This window comes from Haliaeetus albicilla, chromosome 16 (assembly GCF_947461875.1).
Source record: "Haliaeetus albicilla chromosome 16, bHalAlb1.1, whole genome shotgun sequence".
Lineage (NCBI taxonomy): Eukaryota > Metazoa > Chordata > Aves > Accipitriformes > Accipitridae > Haliaeetus > Haliaeetus albicilla.
This window is the reverse complement of record NC_091498.1, coordinates 5,113,276-5,140,886: the sequence shown is the minus strand read 5'-3', so window position 1 is coordinate 5,140,886 and position 27,611 is coordinate 5,113,276. Positions and strand designations below refer to the sequence as shown.

The following is a 27,611-nucleotide window of genomic DNA, read 5'->3' as shown; positions in this document are numbered from 1 at the left end:
GATCTGGGTGTTGGGGTGCTGTGGGGTGGGGATTTGGGGTCAGCGGGGGCACTGGGGTATTTTGGGGTGGGGGTCTTGAGCTAGCACTGCAGATGGAGGGATTTGGGGTGACGTGGGGTTTGGGGGTCAGTCAGGTAGGAGGGTGCTGTAGGGTGGGGATTGGGGGCCAGGTGGGATACGGGGTACTGCTGGGGGGGGGCTTGGCGTTAATTAGGCCATCGCATGGAGGGATTCGGGGCTGGGGGAAGCTGGGGCCGGTGTGTCAAGGGGGTACTGTGGGGTGGGGTGTTGGGGGGCTGTGGGGAGAGTGGGGGTGAGGTGTGGGGTGAGCCGGGGATGATGGGCGAGAATAAAACCCTACAAAAGGCATCTCCCACCTGGGCTGGGCGTTGGGGCAGACCCCCTGCCCTCCCCGCACCCCGACCCCGGCGGGGCTATAGCACGGCTCCAAAGGGACGTGACACTGTTTACGCTGTCACCAGCCTCCACATGAGTCTGTCTAATTACTGGGGTGAAGATTTGACTCTCTAATCATTCAAGTTATCTCATATGGGAGCCCCTGAGGAAACAGGGTGACGCATCTTCATTCCCCAAACAGGCTCTCGGGCAGCAGGGCACAGCCGGGGCGCGGGGAGGAGCGGGCAGAGCCATCAGCACATCCAGGAGGCATCGAACCTCACTGCTCATTCCCTTTCCTGCTGGATGATTGCCCTAAATCACGGGGTGAGGGGTTTTATGGGGCCACCAGCTGGCCCAGGGATGGAAAATCAGGATTAAAACACTCCTGGGGCACACATGGGGCTTCAGATCTGAGCTGCTGGAGGGAGGAAGTATTTAACATCCTCGACCAAACAAGAAAATATATATATCTATCTTTTTTATATTATTTTTTTTTAATTTCCATTCCCTCCGATGAAAGCTCAAATGTCAACAAACCCCCGTTTTCCTTGGATTAATATTTATATTAAAGTTTTCAATCACTGTAATACATCAAGTTACAGAAACAAACACTTGCTACACCGGAAAAAAAACCCAAACACCTCGTCCTCACCAAGAGCTTAACACCACCTTTCTAACAACCGGCTGTGCTGCGGCGTGAGCAAGACCCCGGTGCCTGGGGAGCCCATCTGCCACCGTCCGATTCCCAGCGGGCGGTTGTTTGTCTGGCTGCGTTGTTTGTCTGGCTGTGCCATTCCCTCCCGGCACAGCATCTCCCCACGCCGGCATCCACCCTGAGCCCTCCCACGCCAAACCCCAGCCCTAAATCCTCTCCAGGGAGTCCCGGTGGGGCTGGTCTCGCTCAGCTTCCCCCTGTTAGAGGATCCCAGTGTCCATCCAGAGGCAAGGCTCATGTGTCAGATCCCCTTATGGCAAAACATCACCTTCAAATAATAAAACATAGCTTGGTTTTATTCGTTAACGTGTTTTCTGAGCTTGAAGGGGGGACACATGCCAAAGGCTCTTTGTTCCCGTTGGCATTAAGACCCATCCTGGGGTGGGCACCCCTCGCCCCGTGGACCTGCGGCAGCACCCGGCCATCATCCCCACCTCCCAGCACCTCGATGCAAATCCTAAATCATTGCAAAACCACCTGAAATCTCCTGTCCCTGCAGCAGCTCTGCCTCGGCTAGCACCGAATTTGCCTTCCCACACTCTGGCGAGAGGGATGGGGTTTGCCCGCAGAAGCCTGACGTGATGTTCCCCGGGTCACCTGAGAGGTGGATTTAGCCTTTAGCACCCTGGCGAGGGAAATCTCGCCCCCAAAACCCTGCCGTTCCTTGGGGGGGGCTGCCGGCACGACTGCACACACGTGCGACACGGTGCTGGCAGGGCTGCAGGCAGGAGGCAGCTGCCTGCCCGATCGATCGCGCTGCGGAGCTCAGCCAGGGTGGGAGCGGAGGTCGCTTACCCAGACAGGGCAGGTTTGTTCGAGGGATTCCTGATCTCCTACGACCCCCCCACTTCACCCTTCCCCAGGCCCCCTCTCCCCCACCTTCAGGCTCTTCTGTGCAACATTTCCATCGCAGCCTCATTAATTGGTGGCCTCCAGCTCTCTGGCAAATAAATCCTGGGATGTTCAAGGCTCTGTGAGGGATTTCTGCAGGGAAAGCTGCGCCAGGGCTGTCTCCTAGCTGGAAAACCACAGCATTTACTCTCCCAGTGACGCTGATACTATTTTCAAGTCTTACCAGTGCTCCCAGCAACCCTGGGGCTGCAGCATCCTGCTCCCCCGATTTGGGTGGCCTCTCCCTGCTGAGCAAGCCAAGGAGCATCCCGGTGCTGCCGGCAGAGCCGGAGGAGCCAGGCAGGTGGTGTGCCGGCATCATGCACTGCTGGGATGCTAGGAGAAAGCAGGCGATGATGGGAGCCATGACTGAAATCACTCCCGCAGCTCCCAGCATGGGTCCGGCACAGCACCCCACTCCCACGGTGTGTGCGGGTGCATTGCTGATGCTCAGCAGCTTCTCCCCATTGGGCTGCATCATCCAGGCGAGGGTCACTGGACTGTCCCAGCTCCCACCATCCCCTCATGACACACAAATCACCTTCCTCCGTGACAAACCCCAGGGTTTCGGCTTTGGCTAAGCCCCTCTAGAAACACACCAAGCGACCCAGAGCTCACTCTTCCCTTCTTCGGTATGAATATATGTATTTAATTCCCTTCTTCCGTAGCTGGCTCTGGGAAATGTGACTCATCCTTCAGTCGCGGTTGGGGTTCCCATTCCAGCCACGGAGCGAGAAGCCACCAGGGCGGCTGGAAATGGCTGTCGTGTGTCTGCACCAGCCCGGCTTCGTGGCACGGGGCGAGGGTGAGCGGGGCCGGCTGGGTGCTCACGACCACCCTGCTCGCCCCAGGAGAGCAAAACCCAAGGGCAGCCTTCCGTGGGATGGACCTGGGTGTGAGGGTCAAGCCATAAAACACCCTTGTTAAACACATGGGATGATAAAGCAGCTCATGTGGAGTCCCACTGATTTCAGCCGAGCCAGGAGCGAGGTGAGATGCTCGCCAGCTCACCCTCCATCCCAGCAGGAACGGCCAGGGACATCCATCAGCTCCCGCACTCCTCTCCTTCCTCCTCCGACAGCGGCAGCTCCTGTTCTAGGGCCTCTAAACCCTGGAGAAACCATCTTGGAGAGCTAGCAAGGCAAAGCCAGCGCTTACATGGAGCTTCCTCTACCATCTCAGCCAGGAATAATTATTTTTATCGGCCAGAGAAGCCGCTGCTGGGCGATGCACCCTTCCCAGCACAGGCACGAGCAGCATCCCATGCACACATGGCTGGTGACAACATCAAACTGGTCCATCACATGGGGAAAAACCTTTGTGTCTTCGTCCCTGTGTGACTCGTGGGTGAGCCGCCCACCGCTGCAGGGGTGCCGTGGGGAATGCGGCACAAACCCCCGTGACAGCTCCTGAATGCTGAGCAGCATCTTTGCAGGAGCAAAACCTGAGCTGAAGGGCTGTGTCCCAGCTCCAGCGAGGCACGGGCTGCTCTGACAGCCCACAGGAGCTGCTAAAAACCCCAGCTCTGGATGTCAAACCCACCTCCCCAAAGCACCCGGCGGTTAGAGGGACCTCTTCAAGGTGTCAGGAAAATAACGAGAGGAAAAGGGTTTGCTCCTGTAAAGCAGTGTGCTGCAGAGCTTGCTCAAAGGCAACTAACCCCTGCAGGGAGCGGTGAAGCCCAGCTGGGGCTCTACAGAGCCCAGCACATTTGCTTTCCAGCCCTCCCCTTCCCCTTCCAGGTGTTTTTAGATAAGAGCATCCATTTCATGCATTCGGCTTTCAGCCCTTGGAGGACACGCTTTCCCCATGTCCCCAGGGAGTACCCCATTCCCTGTGCCCGGTGGGAAGGGAGAAAGACGGAGCATTTCCCTCCATGGCCATCCAGGCAGGCTGCGGGCAGAGCTCGGGCACCGCTGCCCGGTGCTCAGAGCAGCCACCGGGCAGGAGGGAGCTCGGGTCCCAGCCGCCATCCCGGCTCTGCTCCCGGCTTTGTGCAATGGCTGCGGCACGGGCAGAGCGGGGAGAGTGCTGGGGACGGGGTCTGAGACCCAAACTGTCCCCACGCCGAGGGCGGGCAGCCAGCTCTTGCTGATCTCCCGGGAGGGATGAGGACGCTCCCTGTCCAGCGTGGGAGAGGGAAGAACGCAGGTCATATTTTCTGTTTGCTGGAGTGGGTCCTTGTCCCCTGCCATCCCGTGAAGCAGTCACTCAGCAAGAAAATGGGATGAGGGTGGCGTTTCCCAGCAGCGCTGGCAGCAACACGGGCAGGGTTGGCACTGGGGCTGGCAGCAGGGACATGGGGACAGTTTGCGTGGGGTTGGCAGCAGGGACACAGGGAGAGTTGACAGCGGGGCCAGCAGTGGGGCTGTGGGGAAGGTTTGCAGCAGGGCTTGTAGCAGGGACGCAGGGCAGGTTTGCAGCAGGGATGTGGGGAAGTTTTGCAGCAGGGACATGGGGAGATGGTTTGCAGCGGGGAAGGTTTACAGCGGGAACGTTTGCAGCAGGAAGGTTTGCAGCAGGGATGCAGGGCAGGTTTGCAGAAGGGCAGGTTTGTGATGGGGCAGGTTTGCAATGGGGCAGGTTTGCAGCAGGGATGTGGGGAAGTTTTGCAGCAGGGAGGTTTGCATCAGGGACATGGGGAGATGGTTTGCGGTGGGGAAGGTTTGCAGCAGGAAGGTTTGCAGCAGGGATGCAGGGCAGGTTTGCAGAAGGGCAGGTTTGCGATGGGGCACGTTTGTGATGGGGCAGGTTTGCAGCAGGGCAGATTTGCAATGGGGCACGTTTGCAGCGGGGATGCGGGGCAGGTTTGCACCAGGGCAGATTTGCAATGGGGCACATTTGCAGCAGGGATGCGGAGCAGGAATGTGATGGGGCAGGTTTGCAGTGGGGCAGATTTGCAGCAGGCATGAGGGGCAGGTTTGCAGCAGGGATGCAAGGCAGGTTTGCAGCAGGGCAGATTTGCAATGGGGCAGGTCTGCAGGAGGGATGCGGGGCAGGTTTGTGGGGCAGGTTTGCAGCAGGGATGCGGGGCAGGTTTGCAGCAGGGATGCGGGGCAGGTTTGCAGCAGGGCTGGGTCTCAGCGTTGCCGCCAGCCCCCAGCGAGCGGCGCTGCCGACCCAGGAACGCCGGGCACGGCGGGCAGAGCAGCCGGGGCGGCGGGGACCGGCCAGGCGGGGACCAGGCAGCCCCGGCTCCACCAGCCGCGGGCCGGTCCCGCCCGGCGGTGGGAAGGTTCCCCTCGGACCGGGGCTGGGAACGGCCGCCGGAGCGGAGGTGGTTTGGGGCTGAAAAATCCGATGCCAGGCAAAGAAATCGAGGGGCTGAAGGGTGAGCAGCAAGTGGTGCCTGGGGAGCTGATTTGTTCCCCTCTATTGCAGCGGCATGTGATGGGGACCCCCTTTGCACCCATCGGGGTGCTTCGTCCCCCCGGCTGGCGCAGAGCTCGGGGTGCTGGGTGGCACCCCAGAGCCTGGCTGAGGGCTCGGGGACACGATCACGAATTTTGGCTGCCTCCCGTCCCAGCCCTCCCCGCACACCACCGTGCCATCGCTGCTGCCTGGCTGCTTTTCAAGGACTAAAATGCTCCAGCAGCCAGGTGGAATTTACAGCCCACGGTGCCCCGAGCCCACAGTTTCCCCCGGGATAAGCCCAGTTTGTCCCCAGCGAGGACAGCAAGTCGGCTTTCCGGTGACAGCCAAATTGTCGCTCTTAAATCCAAAGCAAACAGCTTATTACCTGCTGCAAAGGAGCAGAGGGCCAGGCGCTCATCCGCTCCCACCCTGCCAAGCTTTCCTTCTGTGCCTGCAGGGATCGAGGTTTTGGAGGGGCTTGTGGAGGAAATCTGGCTCCCAGCCACCCGTGGGATGGCTCCTGGCACTCCAGGGACCCAAAGGTGCCCACCTTGGCGCATAGCCGGCTGCAAAGCGGCGTAGCCAGGTAAAACCTGGCTGCAAAAGCAGCGCTCAGCGTCCTGAAACTGCAACGCCACGTGTGCACCCTGATGACGGTGTCGGTCCCACAGCAGTGACCCGCTGGCACGGCCACAGGCCGGCAGGGCTGGGCACGGCGTGGGTTACGTGAGGAAGCAGCGCTGGCGCCGGGCGCAGATGGTGCCAGGGGATATTTTGGGCTCCATGGGCAGGACACATTCTGTTCCCGTGAGCTAAGGCAGCGACTGGGGGCCGGTCCCTTCTCTCCCACTCACCACCTCGCAAAACCCTCACCAGGGTCCCTGGGCAGCTCTGGGGCTCCACTGCTGGCAAGAGACTGGGAGGGACTGGGAGCACTGGGGCTGCAGGGCTCAACTCCATGCAGTCTGGGGTGACCACGGCAGAGGCTTTGCCAAGGCAGCTGCTCACTGCTGGGAAATGTGTGATCCCACGGGAGACACGGAGGATTGCCCACGGCTCTATGGACACAGGCGCTGGGCAAAGCCAGGGCAGAGACCTGCACCCGCCACCACCACTCGCTTGAGCTGAACCTCCACATCCACCTCACGCTTGAAGAATTGCTTTTTTTTCCAGCCTGAATTTATCCATCTCCAGCCCATGCAGTGGGTCCAGGTGTCTGCTTGCAGCCATACGGCAACGAGCTGCCAATGCTCGGGGCACAGATATCCCTCCTCATCTCCAGCCCTGCAGGAACCCCTGCACAGGCTGAGCCCCATCCTGGCCAACTTCCAGGGTGGGAACTTTCCTGACTGCTCAAATCCCTCCTGGAGCTTGGCCGGGCACCAGGCTCGGCGAGAGACGACCCTCGGCACGGCACCATGCCGCTGCACCCTCCCCATGTTACGGCACGGCGAGGGCAGCTCAGTCCCGGTAATGCCCATTTTGCAAAGCACTTTGGACTCCATCAGCCTTAAAGCGCTCATTCAGCACAGCCCATGATTATTATTATTATTATTTTCCCATTGCATTGCTGCATTTTAAACACAGCTAACGTGTTATGTTTTTAAATTGAGGGCAAGTGTAGTGCAAAAAGATTACATACATTGGGATCATAACTATCAGCTACAGGTAGGGAGATTATTAACACACTTTCTGCCCTGCAAGACAGACAATGAAAGCTGCCGATAATTTATATATATGCATACAAATTGCAGGCCTTGGTTAAACACAGGGTGAGGAATTTATTGGTTTGTAATTGTGACCACCTGAAAAAAGGAAGGGAGTTAAACTGACACAGTGACCCAGGCAATGAGTTAAAGGAGGCCCACGGCGCCGGCTCAGCCCTGAGTTATTTGACGCTATAGCAGAAAAATGGAGAGAAAAATAAAGCAAGGGACTGGTCCTTCCCGGGTGCTCTTGCTGCTGGCGGTCATCTGTCTGGAGAAGCGCCGAGTGCCGGTGGTAAACCCTTTGCGGATTTAAAATAAAACTGGGGCAACCAGGGAGGAAAATTTGGAGCCTAATCTGGGACTGGATGCTAAGGCCAAGCTTTGCAAGACTGTAGGACGGAAAAAAAGGGATTAAAAATAACACTTTCAAGAACCTTCCTGCTTTGCAGCTCCCTGAGCGAGGCTCAGGGCAGCGCTGGCTCCAGGCACCAGCTCCCTCCTGGGCTGAACCCTGGGGACGAGGGAGCTGGGGGCTCCCGAGCAGCCCACGGGCTCTCCCCTTGGGTCCACGAGCACCCTTTTCCCTCTGCTTTAACGTGAGGCTGTAACATCCACACGCACACCGCCTGGGAGGTGTCTAAATAGGGCCTCAACGGAGGAGAGGGGCAGAGGAGCAGCAAAGATGGGGTGGATGATGGGCACGGAGCTGGCATCCCACCCCGACCGGGTCACTCCACATCTTCTTGCAAACACAGCAGGAGACCAGCAGAAACAAGAGAAAGTCACACAAACAGATATCGTCCCTTCCTTGCTGCTGGGTGGGCAATGCCACCGGCACTGGGGTGCAAACCGTTGCTGGGGGAGAAAACCTTGGTGCACCGGGGATGCTGGGCTGGTACAGAGGGGTGCTGGAGCTTGGGCTGCTGCCAGCCACCCTGAAAGCACAGATATATATATCTCTGTGTATATATATACACTTTATTTATACATATATATATAAAAATAAAAATACATGTACATATATATATATTTTTAAGCACAAGAGGAGGTGACCTGAGCTCATGCCCTCTGCTCCCCAAACCAAACCACCATGCAAATCATGCACCGTGCAAGCGAGCAACGCACCCAGCTCCAGCCGGCTGCTTGGAGCCTTGCCCAAGCCAAAATCTCTCCCAGCTGCTGCCGCGGCGCAGCCCCACGCTCGCAGCCCTCCTTCCACCTGCCCCACAGCACCCAGAGCCGAGAAAATCATCGCAAGGCGCTGACTCACGCCGGACACCGCTTGCTCGGGTGTTGTAAACCGGTCGCCATTCCTGATGGGTTTGCAATTGCTGATGCATCACCCAGGCGCTGGGGTTTAAATATGAGCCTGGCCTGAGTTTGCAGGGCTGTAGGTTGGGTGCTGGGGGGCATTGCTGCTCCCTGGGTGTCCTCACACCCGGTTGGACTCAGTCTCATCCTGGTTATTTGATATTGCTGGGAAAAGCAAGACTGAGTGGGGATGCAGAGCAGTGACCCCACGAGATGCTGGTGCTGTTTTCACCAGATGCACCAGGGTGAAACTGCAGCAAAGAAGGATTTTCTTCTTTTTTTTTCTTTCCCCAAAGGCTCAGCCCCTCCCAGCATGGCTTAGAGACCAGAAACGGCGCCTTTACTTGGAGGATTTCTTCCATTTGAACAAAATGTTTTGCATGCCTCAAAGAAAGCCAGAAGGCAGCAGGAAAAAAATCCCTCCTCGGACAGAATCTCCCCCTTGACTTGACCCTTCTCTAATGATTGTCATTGAGCTGCCTCTAAAAGATGCCATTTTCTCATTTCTTTTGAAAAACCAACACACAAACACAATTTTCCCCTCTTTGCAGCTGAACTGCCGGTGCCATCCCACAAAGACCTCCAGCCACACCAGGTCCCCGAGACCCCGCAGCCAGACGCCTCTATGTATACAGTAGAAAAGCCACTAGCATTAAAAATCTCAAAGCGCCCTCCCTAAAATCATGCTAGACTCACTTAAAAACAACCTCACGGTTGCCGTTCCCAGTATATTTGGGGAATAAACCCACCACCCCCTGGGGCAGGGAGCTCTTACCCTGGCAGGGGCTCCCCTAGGGATCCCGGGGGGTCCCCAAGCACCCCCAGGTCCCCACATGGTGTTGGTCCCCTCACTGGCTGGATGTTACAGGGTGACACCCTAAAAATACAGCACTTGAGGGGGGAAGCTTTGCTTTTTTCCTCTGCAGCCCTAAGGCACCATCGGTGGCTCAGCCTCCTCGGCCAGGGCTGGAAAAACACGCTGGGAAATATTTGGAAGCTGTGACTCAGCGCAGGAAAACTGCTCAGCCCCGGCTGACGCCTCCTGCAAGCCCAGCAAGCACAGGCAGGGCCCCCCCCTGCACCCCAGGGGGTTTTCTGGTGCCTTGGAAGCATTAAGCTAACCTTTACCTGCGGTTTTTGCAGTTCTCCTCTGCGAGACATTTGCTAAACCCGCCTGCAGTCATCCGTCATGCAAAGAGGACCTGGACAGACGCCTGGATGGGGACTCCAGCCCAGGGACTTTGGCATGACCGGCAAATCCGAGACCCACCCTCCTGCCTCAGTTTCCCCAGTGCCGTTGAGCTGCCCCAAGAGCACTTTTTCCCTGGGCATGATGCAAATAGAGGCTCTGCCCTATAAACCCCCAGCAAACCCTTACCATGCCAGTAGTGCCTGAGCCCCATCCAGCATTGCTGCCCCCAGCCCCATGTGCCCCACTCAGACGGGCAGCACGGCAGGTCCTGCCTGTCTGCAGGGGCTGGAGGGTCCAGACAGCCCCCGGAGCCAGGATCTGGCTCCTTGCTGCTTTTCAGGCACGCAGCGCAGGGATGCGTCTCGGTCTGCAGGGACAGGGCTGGAGCAGGGGGACAGGCAAGCCCTCCTTGGGGATCATATCGGCAGCTGCCAGGGGCTCCTGCCTGCACCCTGATAAGTGCTGGGCTCCATATCATGGGGCTGGGGTGGCCCTAGTGCCACTTCACCCCCCTCCCAGCTCCACTGCAGCCTGCTCAGCTCCATCCCAGCAGCAGGACCAGTGCATCCCATGGGACATGTGCGTCCCACATTGGGACGAGTGTCGGTGCCCCAAATCCTGGCTTTCTGGGAGGGTGCTACATGCAGGAGTGGCTGGGAATGGTCACTGCAAGGCCGCCCCATTTGCCCCCTTGGACAACCCAGGACTGCTCCCAGGCACCCCCAGAACGGTGGGACACCCCCATCCCATACTGTGCTATGCAGGATCAGTCCCTGGGGCTGAGCAAGGGCAAAGGGAAGCTGCATCTCACACCCGCTTGCTTGGCAGCGCTGCCCTGCAGAGATTTGGAAAAAGAAAAACAGAAAAAGAAAAAAACCCGAACAACTTTATTTTTTCAAACAAGATCTGTAGCAAAGTCACAGTGGCATTTCCCTGCCCAGTCAGGAGTAAATACACCCAAAAAAAATACAGAAATAACTTAACTGGAGCTACGGTTCAGCTGAGACAAACCAAGGGTGGCTGAGTGGCAGGCAATGCTGCTGGACCCGGACCCACGCTCCAGCAGAGCCAGGAGCAGGATTCTCCCAACCAGGCACCTCCCCGGCGACCCGCGCCGCTGGGAAATGCTCTGGCACATTTGGGTCAAGCTCCAGCCACCCCACGTCCCACCCCATCACCTTCACAGCAGGCAGGAGGGCAGCCCCAGGCAGCCCTGTGCCCCAACACAGCTCCCCACCTCAACCATGAAGGTTGAGGCAGCAGAGATGCGCCAGGGGCTGAAAAATGATGCAAAAAAAGGTGTAAAACACCCCGCAGGCACTCCTACCCTCACCTTGCTCCTGCCCTGGGACCCAGGTTAAGAGGCACTTCACATTCCAAATTGCAGGGGCTCGGGCAGGCAGAGCTTAACCCCTCCTGCAGCCCTGCCAGCCCCGATACGAGCGCTGGGCTGGGGTCCGGCCGTGCCAGGGTCCACGGAGAGGAGCGGCGAGGGGCCGCGCACACCCCCAGCCACGGAGGGGATGTCCCCATGTCACAGCAGGCGCTGAAGGCAACAGAAACACCCAGGTCAGGGCAGGGAGGAGTTGCGGAGCCGCAGTCTCTCCCCCAGCCACGCAGACGCCAACATGGGGGGGACTCAGCTGGGAGACGAGTGGCACTGGGGGCTGCCCGGCTGGGCGACGGGATGGCCGGATCCTTCCCACCACTCCTGCGGCGCGTTCCTTGGGGGCGAGCCAGAGAGGTGGGGAGGGTGTGCGAGGGCAGCATCCCCACCAGCAGCTGCATGTCTTCCAGCACGATGAGACCCCAAAAAGCAGCGGCAAAGCCCACGACCCCCTCTGGTGATCCCTGGCACAAGGGCAGCCCTCCGTGGCGGCAGTCTTGGTGCCAGGAGGTGGCACAGAGGTGTAACACCAGCACTGCATGGTAAAGGCAGCATCCACGAGCACCCCAATTTGGATTCATTTGGGCTCCCCCTGAGAAAGGCACAGAGCGGTCGAGCACCCCCAGCTCTGCCAAGCCCCGGGCAGCACTCCGGTGTTTTCCCAGCACTGACAGCTTCTTGGGGGTCCCCTCTCCTGGGATGAGGGGCAGGGAAGCCCCCTCTTTCCTTCCACAACTCCAGCCCCCTTAACGGGGGGGAGACAATATTCCAGCAAAGTCTTTAGGGTACCAGCTCCCACCAGCCTTTCCCCCAAACCTGGGGCAGGAGGAGGAGGAGGGAGCAAAGGCCGGTCAGGTCATGTAGCGGGTGACGGCTCTCAGGGCGTAGAGCAGAGCCGCCTGCATCCGAGCCTCCAGCAAGAGCAGGTTGATGTGAACCTACACATGGAGAGCGGGGTCAGGGCACGGGGGGGGCTCAGCATCCCCCCACACCCTGCCAGGAGGGAAAGGGATGGGCCAGCACCTTCTCTGAGTGCTTGAAGTGTCTCCAGAACTGCGTATACATCCGCTTGGTCGTCTTCTCCGGGTAGCAAGCCACCGTCTTGATGTAGACCTTCAAGCTGCGCTCCAGGAGCTGGTTCACCTCCCCGTAGTCATAGTCGTCATAGCTAAGGGAGAGAGGAGGGTGCGTTACCCTCGGGCTTAACCCCTGCCCATTCGCACACCCCAGGCTCTTTCTGGACCTAAGCTGAGCCCCCCAACAGCATCACTTTGCCTTAGCCTAAGCAGCAGCTACAATCTCACCAAGACCAAATCACAGGCTCCCAGGCTGGACCCACTCGTGGGCTCTACCCAGGGTGGAAAACAGGCTTCGGCCACAGCTCGGGGACCTACCGGATGCCGAAGACGCAGTGGACGTAGTTCCAGATGGCTCTGCGCAGCATGGATGTGTCCACGCCGCAGTGCATGGCGATGGTGTTGTACGTCAGGTTGTAGACGACCTGGAATTTCTCGTCCAGGAGTTGCCCCACGTCGGGGTAGAGGCGGTTGATCAGCGAGTAGCCGTGGTCCTCCCAGGTGTAATCCTGCCGGAGAAAAGATGCTGGGGTAGGGGCTTGATGCACTCTATCCCAGCTGAAACCAGGACATCTTCAAAGGCAGGGACGTAAGCTGGGGTGTCCCCCCCCCCCATGTTGACCCTCCCAACTATTAGCATCTGTTTGCACTGCTCAGACAGCTCCAGCCTGGTCCCAGCCCTTCACCCTCTGCACCCACGCTGTCTGTGCAATGCCAAGACCCTGGAAAGAGCCCCACTGCTCCCCCCATCAAGACAAGCAGGACCTGCCACCCCTTCCCCTCTGGCCGGCACGGGACCGCAAGCACCCACCTGGGCATGGAAAGTGGGGGGCGCCTGCTCACCCCTCCGCGTGAAGTCCTTGTAGCTGAACTCGGGGTCCTCCACGAAGCAGAGGACGTTGGACTGCAGGGAGTGATCCGCAATATCTACAAGGCACCACCGCAGCAGCTGTGAGCGACGCGGTATGATCCCAAACAGAGCCAGCCCTGCAGCTGGGGGCCTGATCCTGCTCCTCCCTGGGCAGACGCTGGCTCCTTCCCCCGCCCCAACCCATTGGGACCCCATCCTCAGCCAGCTGCACCCCTGCACCTCCTCACCCGAGGGAGTGACCAGCAAACTCTCCGTTTTCTCCAGCTCAAAGCGCGTCGCCATCTCCTCCTGCGTGACCCCCTCCTCCTCCAGCTGGCTTTCCTGCAGCAGCTTCATCCTTTCCATCAGCACCTCCACCTCCTGCATGGCATCTTTGCCCTGGCAAAGCAGAGGGCAGAGTCAATGCTGCCCCAGGTTGAGCAAGGTTGCAGAAGGGTTGCAAGCCCAGAGCAGCATGGGGCCGCTCTCAGCTCTGCTGTCACTTGGAGCAGCCCCAGGGCTGCTCTAAAGAGCATTTGCCTCTGGGTTTGTCCTACCCGGCTCCCAGCTGCCTCCGTGCCTCATCCTGGGGACTGGGAGGAGGGGGAAGCCCTGCGGAGGATGCTACTGCGCGGAGGATGCTACTGCGCGGAGGATGCTACTGCGCGGAGGATGCTACTGCGCGGAGGATGCTACTGCGCGGAGGATGCTACTGCGCGGAGGATGCTACTAGGCGGCCCTAAAGCACCTGCTGTTCCCAATAAAAGGCCTTGGGGCAATTCCCTGGGGAAGCACCATAAAGCAGTCCAGCACCCCACCATGCCCTCCCTTCCCACCCCACATCCCTACACCTGCAAGGCAAAGCCCCCCCTCCCCTTACCCCAGAGCCCCCCATGCTATCATCAGAGGCAGGGCTGCTGTCGCTGTGGGGTGAGGGGGGCCAGCAGCCGTGCCCCCCATCCTGGTCCTCCTCGGGGTTGATGCCGCAGCCGAAGACGAAGGAGGCGAGTGAGTGGTAGTGGGTGAGGAGCACCAGGGCCTGCACCAGCTCCGCCAGCGACCAACTGTTCTCCCCCGTTTTCAGCAGAGCCTGCAAAGCACACGGGGTTGGAAAGACGCCCCCCCAGCCCCTCTGCTCGCTGCACCGTACCCCCCCACAGCACCCCAGAGCCAGGGTAAGCCAAGGGCAGGGAGACAGGAGGGTGTTTGGGATGTGCCTCCCCCATAAGCCAGCTGCTGTCACAGCAGGACAGTCCCCAGCCGTGGGGGGACAAGTCACCCCTTCCCCATCCATCGGGAGCAGTGCAGACCCTGCCCTCTGACTCAGAGATGTCCTCAGCCCTGAAAGGGTTAAACCTGGGGGGTGGGGGGCTTGAGCAAGCAGGGATGGGGTCCCTGGGGTCAAGCCCCCCAAATCGAGTGTGGTTTTGGGGGGGGATCTGCGCCAGCAGCATCAGCTCTCACCTCGATGTGCTCCTTGGTGATGAGCCAGGGTCGGTGCGCCAGTAGTTTGTTGATCTCATTGAGGTTCCTGAGTTTTTGGGGGGCATAGTGCAGCCCCTGCAGCCACGCCGGGTTGCCCCCCACCCGCAGGAACTCCTCCATGTGCAAGCCCACCAGGTAGGAGCACTGGTGCCGAGCTGCTGCCTGCGGGGAGAGCCGGGCACTCAGCCCCCGGCACCGGCCAGGGACCCCCCACAACCCTCCTACAAGCCCTTGGAGAAGCCAAGGCAGGGAGCTGCCACCGCTCCTGCAGGGTTTTCCCTGGGGATATGAGTCCAGAGGGGGGTCTCTGCCCACCCCCTCCCATCAATGCTGGTCCTCAGGGGCTCTGGAGGGGAGGGGGGTGCTGGGGTACCCTGGGTGGGCACCACGGGACCAACCCCAAAGGGGCTTCCAAGCCTCTGGGACCACAGATTGGGGAGGGGGGGGCATCTCTGGGGTCCCAAATGCCTTCCTGCCTGCGGGCAAAAACCCCGCGGAGGTGCTGGGACCACACGTAACCCCATGGGACCCCCATCCTCACCATGATGGCGATGTAATGGCGCTTGTGGTAGGGCAGGGGCCCGTCCATGCGCAGCAGGAGGTACTGGGTCTTCCAGAAGCTGCTGAGATACTGGGGGTGCAGCCCCATGACCATGGTGATGTTGTCCACCCTGCCCGCCGAGACGAAGGCTTCGATGAGGAGCTGGCGTAAGCTGCTCTCCACACCTTCCTGCAGGATCTGCCGGGGTGGGGAGAGGAGGGTGGTGAAGGGTTGTGTGCTGCAGCCCCCCACTCTTCCCAACAGCTCCCCCCAACCTAGAGGGAGACCCCTCCGTCAAGCATCAGTGGCTAGCAGGACCCAGGCATCCAGGGGCACCCATCCCACCCCAGAGCACCCATCCCACCCCATCAGACGCTCACCCCGTCGGAGGTGGTGCCCAGCCTCCTCCCTGCCGCCCGGTACGGACACCGCCGGCAGCCCCCACTGCCCATCTCCTCCCTCCCAGTCCCGGGGGGCTGGGTGTGATGGGGGGTCTCCATGTCGGACCCCGCACAGCCCGTCCGGCTCAGTCCGCAGCGTTGGGTTGTTTATTTGGACGCTGGTGTGCAGCGGGGAGGAGATGGGGCTCAGCTGCCCCCCCCAGCCTCTCCACCCCCACTGCGGTGACGAAACCATGTCGCTATCTCTGCTGAAGGAGGAACCATCTGGGACACCGATGCTGGGTGCTGAGATAGGGCTGTGGGTGCTCTGGCATGGGGAGTCCTGGGGATTTCAGGGCACAGTTTTTGGGGTGGGGTGGGCAGGGCAGGAGGTGGGCTACCTTTGCAGCACAGGGGAAAGACAGCCGCGTTTGGATGAGTGGGGAAACTGAGGCACAGGCAGGGACTTGGGGCAGGAAAACACCGAGGTAAAACAACACACCTGCTCCCCCCATCCTCTAAAACAAGACACCCCCCCCCCACTGCCACAGGGATACCCCCCCAGCTGGGTGACCCTTCCCCATCCCAGCCCTACCCCAACTGGGCATTAGCAACTGGGGGGGGGGTGGGGGTGGTGAGAACCCATCCTTAACAGCCCCCTGTCCCCCCCACCCAGGGCAGGGAGGGGTGGAGGAGCCCCCCAGCAGGGAGGGACGCACCCACCCAAGACCATCCCCACCACCCTTACCTCTCCCAGGGGGATGAAGGCGCTGGGACCCTTCCCCAGCTGCTGGGGGACTTCGACCCCTGTGTCCTAGGAAGGAAAGAGCAGCAGCTTTAGTCCGGCACCGGGGTAGCCGGGAGTCACCGAACGTCCCCGGAACGAGCAACCGGCGGTGGCGGGACGAGTACGGCGGCACCGGAAAGGGTGACTCAGGCAGTCACCCCACACGGGCCACGGGGACACGCGGCCATCGCCCCCGCACCCTTGCGTCAGGCTGGGCAGAGCCTGATGAAATCGGGCAGGGGTGTTGCTCTGCACCCCCGGGAGGTGTGACACGCCGGGACGGTGTCAGGACACCGGAGCTGTGGCATCGTGGGCCAGGAGAGCGGAGATATCTCTGGCACCTGGGTCTTGGTTTACCACCGCCATGGGAAAACACAGGGGAAAACCGGAGCTGGGTCTTGGTTTACCACCTCTACGGGAAAACACAGGGGAAAACTGGAGCCCGGGGGGGGTCCCGCAGCAGCATGGATCTGACCATGGCCCTGGCTGCAGCCGGGCACTGTGGCTTGCAATCACCAGCATAAACACAGCACCCGGGGTTCCCACTAACACTCCCCAGGCACAAACGCCGATAAACATCTCCACCAGCTTTTTTTTTTTTTTTTTTTTTTACCCCCAAATCTGTTAACACAGTTAAACCAGAAACGAACCACCTGGTTACAGGGCAGCTGCTGCTCTCCATGCTCCAAGCACAGGGTTCGGACCCTTTCTGACCCCCCCCATGCTCCATCTCCACCCCCACCCCCCCCCAGCTCCCCAGGGAAGAGCAAGTGTTTCCATGCTATATTTTCTCCCAGCAGATCTTCTCTCTGCTGGCAGGTGGGGGCCGGCTGCACCCAGGGGCAGCAATGGGGATGCTGCAAGTAGGACCCCCCCCAGCTAGAACACAAGGGGACCAGGACCCCCCCCAGCCCTCCTGCTGCAGGGGTGGCTCGGTGCCCATGGGGACCCCCCCCCCAGCCAGCCCTGGAGCTGAAACGCAGGGATGCAGCAGAGCCTGAATCCTCCCCCGCTCCACTTTTGCACCGCGGCATCCCACCAGCTTGCAAGTTTGCAACAGCGCAGGGGAAATTTCTCTGCCTGCATCACAGCAGCACCCACAGGTACCGACCGCAGACGGGGGAGGGACGCAACACCCAGCCCCGAGAGCTAAAATAATCCCCCTAAAACACCTCCAGAGAAACCAGAACCTGGTTTGGGGCTGGAAGAAAAGAGTGGAAAAGGGTTCAAGCGCTCCCAGCCCTGGGATGGAGGCGAGGGGAAAAGGGGGCTGGTGCATGGTCCCCCCAAATACAGGGGGGACACGGCGCTTACGTGAAATAAGGACCGAGACGGGGCAGCGGTAGTAGAAAGGGCATCCAGCAGACGAACGCCCACAGCATTGCTTCCTCCAACCCACGCTCCGGATACAGGTGCCAGCGGTGGCACCCATTGCCCACCGCAGAGGAGGTGCCCAGGGCCCCCACTCCGGGTGGGGAAACACCAGCCTCCTTTTCCCATTCCCAGCAGAAATTCCCCGGGTCCCTCTGCCAGCAGGAGCCAGGCTGGCACCGTGAGGTCGGGACCTGTCCCCGAGCACAGGCTGCGCTCGGTCACCTCTGCTGGGACTTTTGAATGGGAGCCCAGCACCAACCATGCAGGCAGGATGCAAGCCTGGGGTCAGGATCTGCCCACTCAGGGAGCTGGCAGGGTCTGAGCCCCCCCCGGGATGCCCAGGACCACCCTGTTCCATCCCATGGCACACAAGCCAGCGGGGAGCAGCGGTGTCACGGAGAACCGGAGGCGGCAGCAGCCATGCCCACGGTGTCGGACACGGCAAAGGTCCCATGGCCCATCCAGAGGGATGCGTCGGCCAGCAGAGACCCGCACCCTGCTTTGCTCTGGGTGCAAGGAGAGACGTGGCAGGGGGGGACGCATAGGGCAGGCGATGGCCACCGGTGACCCCCCGCTCACACCGCTGGGGACACGGAGGAAGCCGGGCACCCCGTCCCAGCGGCTGCGGGTGCTCACACACTCTTCACCACTGGAAGCGGACAGCCTTGCTCCCGCAGCACCCCAGTTACTGGGTGAACTGACCGAAGCGGGAGCTGCACTTGGGATCATCTGCAAGGCTGCTGCTCCCGCAGGACCCCACGGCTCTTGCTGTCCTGGGGGGGAAGGGGGTGGGCAAAGGTATGACCCACATTTTACTGCGCTTCTCCCTCCCGCGGCTCAGCCAGGCAGATGCTCCCCTCATCACATCAGCCACATTGCACCAAGGCAATTCCCAGTGACCCCCTTTCTCCCTTCCCCACATTACCTCCGTCCGCCCACGGCTGTCAAAGGCTCCCCGGGGTGGGCAAAGTACGGCTATCCCCGCACCCACAGCATCAATGCAGAAAAAAAGCAAGCACAGCACCCAGCGGCACCTTCCAAAACTGACAGCACGATCGGACACGCACCTTCCAGCCCGTTAATGACGGGGAAGCTCAAAGGGCAGCTCTGCCCCCCAAACCTGCTCTCTCCCCCCATGCTCAACGTCTGGCATCACACCCGGTGCCGTGCTCCCGGCCTCCTGCAACTGGGCAGGAGAGGCTGCGACGAGGTGGCAGCGAAGTTCCCGCTGCCGGGATTCACCTGCGGGAGACGGGACACGGGACACATCACGGGGCAGGGGTGCCGACGGCAGGACGGCACGTCCCGCTCTCCAGCCGTGGAGCAACGGGCCAGGGAGCCGCTTCTCCCAGGGGTCTTTTCCACGGACAAGCCCCGGGGCTGCCGCCCAGCTTCGCCAGGAGAGATACTCGAAAGCTGGAGCCGGGCACAGCCCAGGTGACGGCGGGTGCCTTCTCCTGCCAGCTGGCTCCAAATCAGCCCCGAGGCAGCGGGTGCAGCCTGGCACCCTCTCCTGAGCAGGGAAGGGGTGTGGGTGGGATGGCACGAGGTGACCACGCAGCAGCTGCCAGCGCGGCCACGTGCTCCCCAACGTGTCGGGCAGCGGGTGACGGCACGCCAGGGGCACTCGCCGGCACCGGGCTGCAGCCGACCTGGCAAAGGGAGCAGTGCCCACATCCACCGGCTCCGACCGCTCTGAGAGCACGGGGTGGTCCTGAGTCACCACGGAAGCGACATGGGGGTGACAGCCATGTCATGGCTCATGCCATCGCTGCTCCAGGTGCTGAGCTGGCTCCGCGCTGACTCACAGTTTGGGGAGAAAGAGCTGCTCTGGTGCTCCAAGAGGATCCCTGGGAGGGGACGGCAACAGAGAGAACCCTGGCAGGCAAACCCATGGGACGCAGGTGGCGGGACTTCCAACCCCAAAGGCAGCGAGCAGCCGGGGAGCCCAGCCCGCCCTGCTGCTTTTCGGTGACAGCTCAGGGTGACCTTTGAAGGTGCATTTTAATCATCCCTACGTAGAGGCTCATTATGTTTTGCTGCATTAAGCAATGCTCAGGAGCACTGCAGTTAACCCTCGGCGCACCGCCACCGGGTAGGGTATCACCTCCTGCTTCCGCTGATGGGGAAACTGAGGCACAGAGATGATGCTTTGACCCGTGCCACCCGCACAACCTGCTCCCAGGCTCCAGCTGGCACAGAGCAGGCAGAGGATCTCAACAGAGACACTGGGGGAAGAAGTTAATCCCCTGGGAGCAGAACAGGTATGCCAAGCAATGAGCCACCCCCCCCCACCCCACACAGGTGCCAGTGCTTAGTCAGGTGTTGGAAAATCAGTCCTGATAAGGCGAGGTTAAACAAACACCACTGCAGCCACCTGGCACAGCAGGTTTGCCCCTCGTAACCGTGCTCCTGCCAAAAAACGGGCAGGAGGCTGTCCCTGGGCCATACTGGGGGGCGAGACCAGTGCTGGGGCTCGGCCCCACTGACGCACGGAGCCAACGTGCGAGTACCACCCCCTTGGCATGAGCTGCCCCCGCCGCACCCCCAGCCAGACCCGCTCCTGGAAAGCTAAACCCAGCTGCCACCACGCTCCAGCGAGGAGGGTAACAGGGTCCCCAAATCCCACCCTACCTCGTCCTGAAAACCTGAAGAAGTTTCACGGAGAAGAGCAGAGCTGCCGCTGAACAGACAGCCCTGCAGTGGTGCAAACCCCACTGCCACAGCACACAGGAACAAAAAACCGAGGCGCCTGCACGGCGGGTGCGAACGTCCCAGCCCACGGAGTTTCAGTGGTACCTGTTAGATGTCAGCGGCCAAGGTCTAAGGCATCCCCACCACCGCTGGCCTCCCCCAGCCTGCTCCAAAGCACCGATTTCAGGCTTCAGCTCATGCCAGGACAAGTACCGGAGGGAGTTCCCTGGCAGCACTGCTGTCTGGGGTCTTTCCCACCTGCTGTCCCGGGGTTTCCAGCTTCCAGCCCATGTCAGGAGTAACCATCCCTGCAGCTACGCCGAGGTGGCACAGCTATCTGGGGAGCCACCGACTCCCCGCGAGCAAAGCCCTGAGCTGCAGAGCAATCCCGCTGTCCCTGGGGAAGCCGGAGGGAAGGGAGCAAGAGGAAAAACTGCAAATGTTTTTTTCGGAGGGGAAAATAAGTCTGACAAATAGAGGCAATTCCCAACTTTTCAGGAAACTTGGCAACTTGCAGACCGGTCCGATTGCCTGGGAAGGACAGGGAGGTCCTGCAAAGCTCCACGGACACCTCAGGACTCCAGCCTTGCAGACTGGACTCCAAACGCAAAAGCCCTGGGCGACGTGAGAGGTTTCCCAGACCTTGCGGTTAACGGGGACATCAGAGAGATCCCATGCCCAGCCCGGGAACGGCAGCATGAGCTGAATGACTGGATGGAGCCCCCCACCCTCCCACCACCTATTCCAGCAGGCACATCCTGTTGCCAGCTCCTGCCTCAGTTTCCCTCCTCCTCCTGCCCCACGCCTGCAGGCAGGACCTCTGCCCGGCTCCCACGCACATCGCGGCTCCTGGAGGGTTCGGCAGACCCTGCCACCTCCCCATCCAGCCCCCCGCAACGTCCCCTTGCCAGGACAGGGCCACCCCATCCCCGAGAGCCCTGGGTGGGCTCCCAGCACCCTAGCCTGCTCCCGCACCCCAGCACCCTTATTTTTAAGCTCGCTGCAAAGTAAACGAGGGTTATTTTTGCAGCCCGGCTTCTCCCCTCCCTGCAACCGACCACGGCGGGGGGGGGGGGGGACGGGACACGGAGCCACCTCCAGCCCCTCCCGGCGGGACCCCCCGGCCGCCCTGCACGGTGACAGCACCCCATCCCATCCCAGGGAGAAGCAAAACGGGACCGCCCCGGGCAGGCGAGCACCGAGCCCTTACCTCGCCGCCCCGCCGGGCCCCGCAGCCCCGGTATTCCTCCGGTCCCGCGGGGGGGCACGGCGAACCGGCCAGCAGCATGGCAGCGCGGGGGGCTTAAGCGGTGGGCATGGCTCCGGGACAACCCCCCCCCTCCCCTCCCCTAGGCTCTAGAACGGCCCCGGGCGGGGTGGGGGGATCCCCGGACACCCCCCCCGGGCTCTAGAACCTTCCCCGGTTCTTCGCGCTCCGCGCCCGCTTTCATAGCGCGGCGGTGGGCGGGAGGGGTAAGGGAGGTAGCCCCGCCCCCTCTCGGCGTCTCGACCAATGGTGAAGAGAGGGTGTGGCCAACGCGGGACCGTCAGCCAATAGGGAGAGGCGGCGCGGGGGATGCTGGGGGTTGTAGTTCGCCGCCGGTTCCTAGAGCGGCGGCCGGTTGAGGCCGCCGGGTGCGAATCCTGCGAACCGTGGTCGGACCCCCGGGCTGGCAGCAGCGTGAGCCCCGTCCCCGTCCCCGTCCCCGTCCCCGTGGGCAGGGGGTGTCTCACACTCCGCCCACCCTCTCTGCTCCGAGGGGAAGGAGAGGTTCCCTCTGCCCAGCCCGGCTGCGGCACTTTCCCGAGCTTTTGACACAGGGAGTCACGGAAAATGTTTCCCGGGGCCAAAGGGAAAAGAAACCTGGTGGAAAAGGCACGCCATGCGTTTGCGGGCGGTGGTGTTTGTTCAAAATGGCTCAACTGTCCTGGTCTTACCTTGCGGGCAGAGCCCGTCCCGTGGCTCTGTGTGGCCATGAGCAATCGCTGCGTCCCCCCCTCCTGCCACCCCAGGGCACCCCAAGGCTCCCCCCAGCTTTGCACGGAGCACTTTGGTTAACCCAGTGCAGAAAAGCCCCAAGAGTTGCAGAGCAGCTTTCCCCTCCCATCCTCTACAAGGCCCACGCCAGCTCCTGTCCATTTGAATAACAAAACACCAAACCCAATAAAAGAAGGTGAAAGAAGGAAAAAATAAAATCCCACAACCACAGACAGCCCCAGACAGCAGCGCTGATAACAATCTGGTGCTGCTTGACAGCCTGCACATGGCAAAGTCCAGCAAACGGGAGTCGCTGCACAAACAACTCGGGTTTTGCCTGGCAACAGCCTCCTCCGGCTCCGGACCTGAGCTCCTGCCAATTAAGCGAACATGTCAGCGCGCCTCGGCAGCACAGTGTTGGCGGCACAGCCGACGGCCGGCACGCCACGGCACGCTCGCAGCTGCGGGGAGAGAGGACAGAGTGAGTTTCAAATGCCCCCCGGTCAGCTGCTCCTCATCCTTGTCTCCTTTCCAGTACACAGCAGCCTGCAAACACCCTGTGCTATTTTTAGGGTTGTTTTGCAACTGAGGGTGTGGGGTCTGGGCAGCTCTGGCCACCCCGAGGTGTCTGCTTCTGTATTTGCACTTGCGCCATTTGCGAGGAACAATTTGGGGGTTTAATGGCATCCGATCCGAGGTCCAGGTAGTGCCTGCTCCCAGGGGTGCCTGGCCCCACGCTCCCCTGGGGCCAAAGATGCCCCTGTCACCCCGGTCCAGGTCCATCACCTCCTCCTTTGGCCCCGTCACACCCCGCAGAGAGGCCCAGAGCTGCCTTAAACAGGGCAAGAGCCAAGGTGATGCCTGGTCCCTGGCCAGCACTGGGGCTGCAGCTACCTGAAGCCATGAGCTCTGCGTTTGCTCTGGCTGAACACATCAGCCTGGAGATGAAAAGCCATCTCTTGCTTTGCAGCAGTGAAGGCAACATGGTGTAAGCAAAGCAGAAGGGGGGGTTGCTGCCTCTGTTCTCCCCTTTCTGCTCCCCAGAAAGCTCTGGACCCGAGGGGGACAGGCTGAGATAGACCTGGGGACCCCAGGGCTGTGGGTGTGCATCAGGCAGCGGTCCAGCTCGAGACATGGGCTGGAGATGCTGCCAAATATTTAATATAAAAATATCCCATCAGAAGACACCGAGGGCTGTGCCAGAAGGACATTTGCCCTGGAGCCGGCAGGGCTGGCCAGCACTACGGCCCCTGCGTGCAGAGCAGGGACAGGAGGAGCTGAGCACGGCCCAGCGGTCGCCAAGCCAGGCAGTACACTCGCTCGGCAATACGGAGCAGCACGCAACCCCCCATCTGCTCCACAGCCCTGGGTCAGCCCATCCCGGCCGATTAGAGGCAGCCAGCGCCTTACCTGCAGCCTCAGCACTTTTCCTGGCCAGTTTGCAATGCTCCTGCCCACACAGCAGCCGGCTCAGGCTGTCAGCAGCATCTTCCCTCATTGACAGCAGCCTGGCAAAAGGAGATGACCTGCCACTGCCTCTGAGCTGCCAGGGGCTTGTACTTTCCCTTTTGTGCCAGAAATGGGTGATACCAGGCAGTGCCAAAGCAGCTTCAGCATCTCAAGTCCTTTTGTCCCACAAGCCTCACCCAAGAACGCTTGAGGTCTCATGTTTTGTCCCAATTTGAGCTCAGCAGTGCTTGTTCTTCAAGGAAATATGACTGTAGGAGGGTTTTTCCCGTGCTGGCTAATTTACAGGGGTTTACCTGGGCACACAGCAGTGCTGCAGCTAGGCTCCTTAGGATATTTGTTGAGAAAAGGGTGGCAAAGGAGAGGCAAAATTTCCTCGAGAGAGGAACCCAGGAGCTGAACCCAAACACCCTGTTCCCAGAAACACCAATCACGGGGAACACGCAACAGCTCAGTAATTATTTAGGGATTGACAGTGCCCTAGTTATCAAGATGCTGACTGTACAAGTTTGTTGCTTTAGTTTAACAGTGTGCTGCAAGAAAGCTAAACAGGAAGGCAAGGCCGATTGCTAAGTCACCTTAGAGCAAATAGCAAAGTTGGCTGGGGACAGCCGTTGCCTTCTCCGGCCTTTTGGTACTTCACCAGCCCAGCCCAGCCCCCAAGGACAAAGGGAAGCAGCAGAGACCATACAGGGACTCTCTGCAAGGAGATCCTTGGGGACCTGGAGCAGATAAGACATGCACCATTGTTCAAGTGTTTCCTTTCTTTACATGCTCCACTTCTGTCCAAAGACTGGGGAGCTGGATTGCCACCATGGCTGGTCACCCCACACCTCCCCACTAACAGCCTCCGGTGGGAAAACCCACCGGCATCTGGACTTGGTGAGCTGGAAGAAGGAAGCCCAGACTATTTCTGGGGTGGAGAAGGGAATTCCTCCGCAGCTGCATCGTTTGGAGCCACGGAGGGAAGGTGACCCCCAGTGTGGTCCTCAGCACTGCAGCTCCTCCTGGGCCAGCAAACGCTCAGCACCTCGCTCCATCAGGGTTTCTGCCCTGCAGGCAGATGGATGTGGCTTCCACAGCATAAACACATTAGAAACAATGGTTTGTACTGGTTTGTACTGGTGAGTGATCCTCGTTGCTCTGGAGCCGCTGGGAAGGAGCCGCTGGGAAGGAGCCGCTATCCCCCTGCTCCAGGAGCAGGGACTGGATATTGCGGATGGCTGGTCTGGCACTGGTAAGGACGACGGTTACAGCCAAAACACCTTTGGACTCCCGGACCTCTAGAGATTTCCTTTGGAAGAAGGCAAAGGGCAGCCAAGTTTTCTTCATGGAAATCTTGTGAAAAAGGGAAAAGCTCCATCCCAACGGAGCAGGTCTCATTGCCTGGGCCAGTTTTCCCCCCTTAGCAAATGACTGAGATCAGTAGGCAACGCTGAACATTTCCCACCCCTAAAACCCCGCTTGCTTTCTGCAGGGCTCCCAATTGCCTCTGAAGCACCCTCCATGCTCTCCACGGGCTTTGCGAGGAGCCCACCCTCCTTGGCCAGCTCATTTCACTTCTCTACCCAGCTCACCCTGCTGCCTTTGCTTCCCTCATCTGCAGAACAAGGCTTGGGCTTACCTCTCCTGGCTCAGCTACAGAACACAAGTCACTAAAGCTTTAAAGGATTTTAAGATCCTTAGTGGTTTTGGTTTAAAAGACAATTTTAAAGCCTGTTGCCCCCAGGGCGTGCTGCCTCAGCCAGCGCTCCCAGAAAGCCCCAGCAATTAGGGAGGAATGGAAGGGAGCATGTTGTGGGTAATTACCGGCTGGTTAAGTCAGTTTATTTCTGCTGCGGGTTTACTTCTGCTGCGGGTACACGCTGTCAGGCTGCAAAAGAGTTTATATTCATTTGCCTACTAAAGTTTCAAATCCTTGCCAGGGGGCCTGCAAGTTTCGAATGGAGATATTTATTCAAGCAATTACTTAAAAAAAAAAAAATCTAATCCTCTTGGTTAGTAGATCACAGGAAATGCTTTGCAAGAGGTTTTCATTGTGCCCTGAAAACCCAACCACCTCCAGCTCTCCAGGTCAGCACTCTGGAAATTTTGAGCTTCTGCATCTGCAGGACAGGTTTCTGCTGGAAGCAGGCAAGGGGCAGCCAAACATCAGCTCACCTGAAACAAGTGGAATATGGAAAAACACTGACCAAAAAAATGGAAGTCTCATTTTCGACCTTGATTTCGTTACTAGCAGGTGGCTGAGTATGTAATATTCAAGTGTGTTCAGTTACTGACAAAACCGTATTTTCCTAAAGCTTTGAAATAGAAATCAAGCAATCACAACCCATAATAAATTAAAACCAAAATATATCTTCTTCTGCAAACATTCAAACTGCTTTAGAAGCAGTGGATAAACCACAGAGAGAAGGAAGCATGTGCTAGCAGATAAAGGCAGGAGCCAGCCATTTCTTACCCAAGGTCTGGCTGGGAAATGCAAAAATCGCCTGCAACCCGTTTGAAATCCTCCCCGCAGCTCTGCCAGGGCAGAGACAGAGCAGCCCCTCGGAGACACGGCACGGGAGGCGGAGCGGTGGAGCGCAAGGATCTTCGGCTGGCTCCAGCTCTACCCACTGACTCCCAGCCCAGCCTTTGGCAGATCAGCTCTCATCTATCTCCCGACCGACCTCCTGTAAACGAGGATAATTGGGCACATTCCAGGATAGGCAAGGTTTGTGCTGCGCTCAGCAGAGATAAAGCGCCCCGTAAACGCTAAGCACCACTGGCACGCTTAGGCAGCACTAACTGGGCAAGAGCTGCCAAGCTCACCTTCTCGCACGGGGCGAGCCTTCCACTTGGCAGTCGTGGCAGGCTGCAAGCGTGTGATTTAGGCACCTTCATCTGAAAATGAGCCTAAGGAGGAAGGACAAGGAGCTGCTCAAGGCCACAGATGCAATGCTCAGCTCAGGAAGCCTCCACGTCACCCAGTGTGAAGGATGCGCTGAACACACCATCCTTGTTTTGCACCCTTTCCCCTAGTATCCCCAGCAGCTTCTGCCTGAGTCTAGGGCTCCCTGCCTGGGTTAGGGAACTAGCCCAGATTTTTGGCCTCACCCAGCACAGGCACTTGTACGAGGCATCACCCCGAGTTGTAGAAACTCGGTGAGGCTGCAATAGCTTCAGTGCTTCAAGCAGGACATCGCTCCCTCAACAGGGCTCTCAGGTCAGGGGGCTGAAATCTGGCAAACACGGGATGAAAACTCCGACCAGTGCACAACAGCCTCTGCTTTCACAGGCATGAGAAGCCAAAGAGATGTGAAGAATAACAAAGAGATTGGAAGGATAGCACTGACAAGAAAGATTTCATAGCAACTATTTTTCTTCCCCGCATTTAACTATGAATTTGGGTATTTGTCACAACTAATGATTCCCAGAAATATGGCTGTTCTGTGTGCAGTTACGGGCTTTGAAAAATGTAATGTGGAAAGATTATTTTGAGCTGGAAAAGCTGCCGTGGTGTTCCAACAGAGCTAGGGTTTGCCTTTTCCCACCCTGCGCTACAAGCAGCGCTCCGTGAACAGACATTCAAGGACACAGCAGCTCCTGCCCTGCCAGAGGAAAGCACGGCATGCCACGGCGCTGCTCATCTCACCGGCCAGCTGCACCGACAGCAGACCAGGAAAGCACAACATGCTGAACTACAGCTCCCACAGCGACAGGGGCATTTCCAAATGGAAATCTCCGGAGAGTTTTTCACTACCAAATTTCTGGTGGAAAATTAAAAGCTTTAAAAAACAGACCAACCAACCTGTTTTTCCTCCAGACTCATGGCTGAGATAGGGGGAAGACTTCAGAGACAGAAATGGTGTTTACTCGCCTCGCTTACATCTGTATCTTAAAAGAAAGAACCCCCTTACCATCTCATCTTTTTGTTTCCTACCGAGACAAGTATTGTTTCTGTGCTCTGTCTTCATTCACATTGGGGAAGAAAATAGAGAATAGATCTCATCGGATACAGCCGGATGGGTCCTGGGAAGCT

At 59.3% G+C, this 27,611-nt stretch overlaps 1 protein-coding gene and 1 long non-coding RNA gene across 3 annotated transcripts; both read right to left on the bottom strand.

Moving 5' to 3' along the window:
- Nucleotides 1-726: 726 nt before the first annotated feature.
- On the bottom strand, nt 727-6,043 carry LOC138689233 (uncharacterized). Its single transcript, XR_011328060.1, has 3 exons — nt 5,745-6,043; nt 1,994-2,132; nt 727-1,382 (listed from the first exon to the last, which is right to left on the bottom strand). It is a non-coding gene; the product is annotated as an uncharacterized lncRNA (long non-coding RNA).
- A 4,397-nt stretch (nt 6,044-10,440) lies between these two features.
- SESN2 (sestrin 2) lies at nt 10,441-21,574 on the bottom strand. Of its 2 annotated transcripts, none has more exons than XM_069803279.1 (10): nt 21,356-21,574; nt 16,039-16,104; nt 14,911-15,108; nt 14,349-14,531; nt 13,765-13,974; nt 13,133-13,283; nt 12,846-12,961; nt 12,353-12,543; nt 11,982-12,126; nt 10,441-11,896 (listed from the first exon to the last, which is right to left on the bottom strand). In XM_069803279.1, exons 1-10 carry the CDS (start codon nt 21,431-21,433, stop codon nt 11,810-11,812), a joined length of 1,425 nt encoding a protein of 474 aa, XP_069659380.1. In that variant the 5' UTR covers nt 21,434-21,574; the 3' UTR covers nt 10,441-11,809. The 2 variants fall into 2 exon arrangements, with proteins under 2 accessions (XP_069659380.1, XP_069659379.1); XM_069803278.1 differs by lacking the exon at nt 21,356-21,574 and adding an exon at nt 19,260-19,361.
- Nucleotides 21,575-27,611: the final 6,037 nt, after the last annotated feature.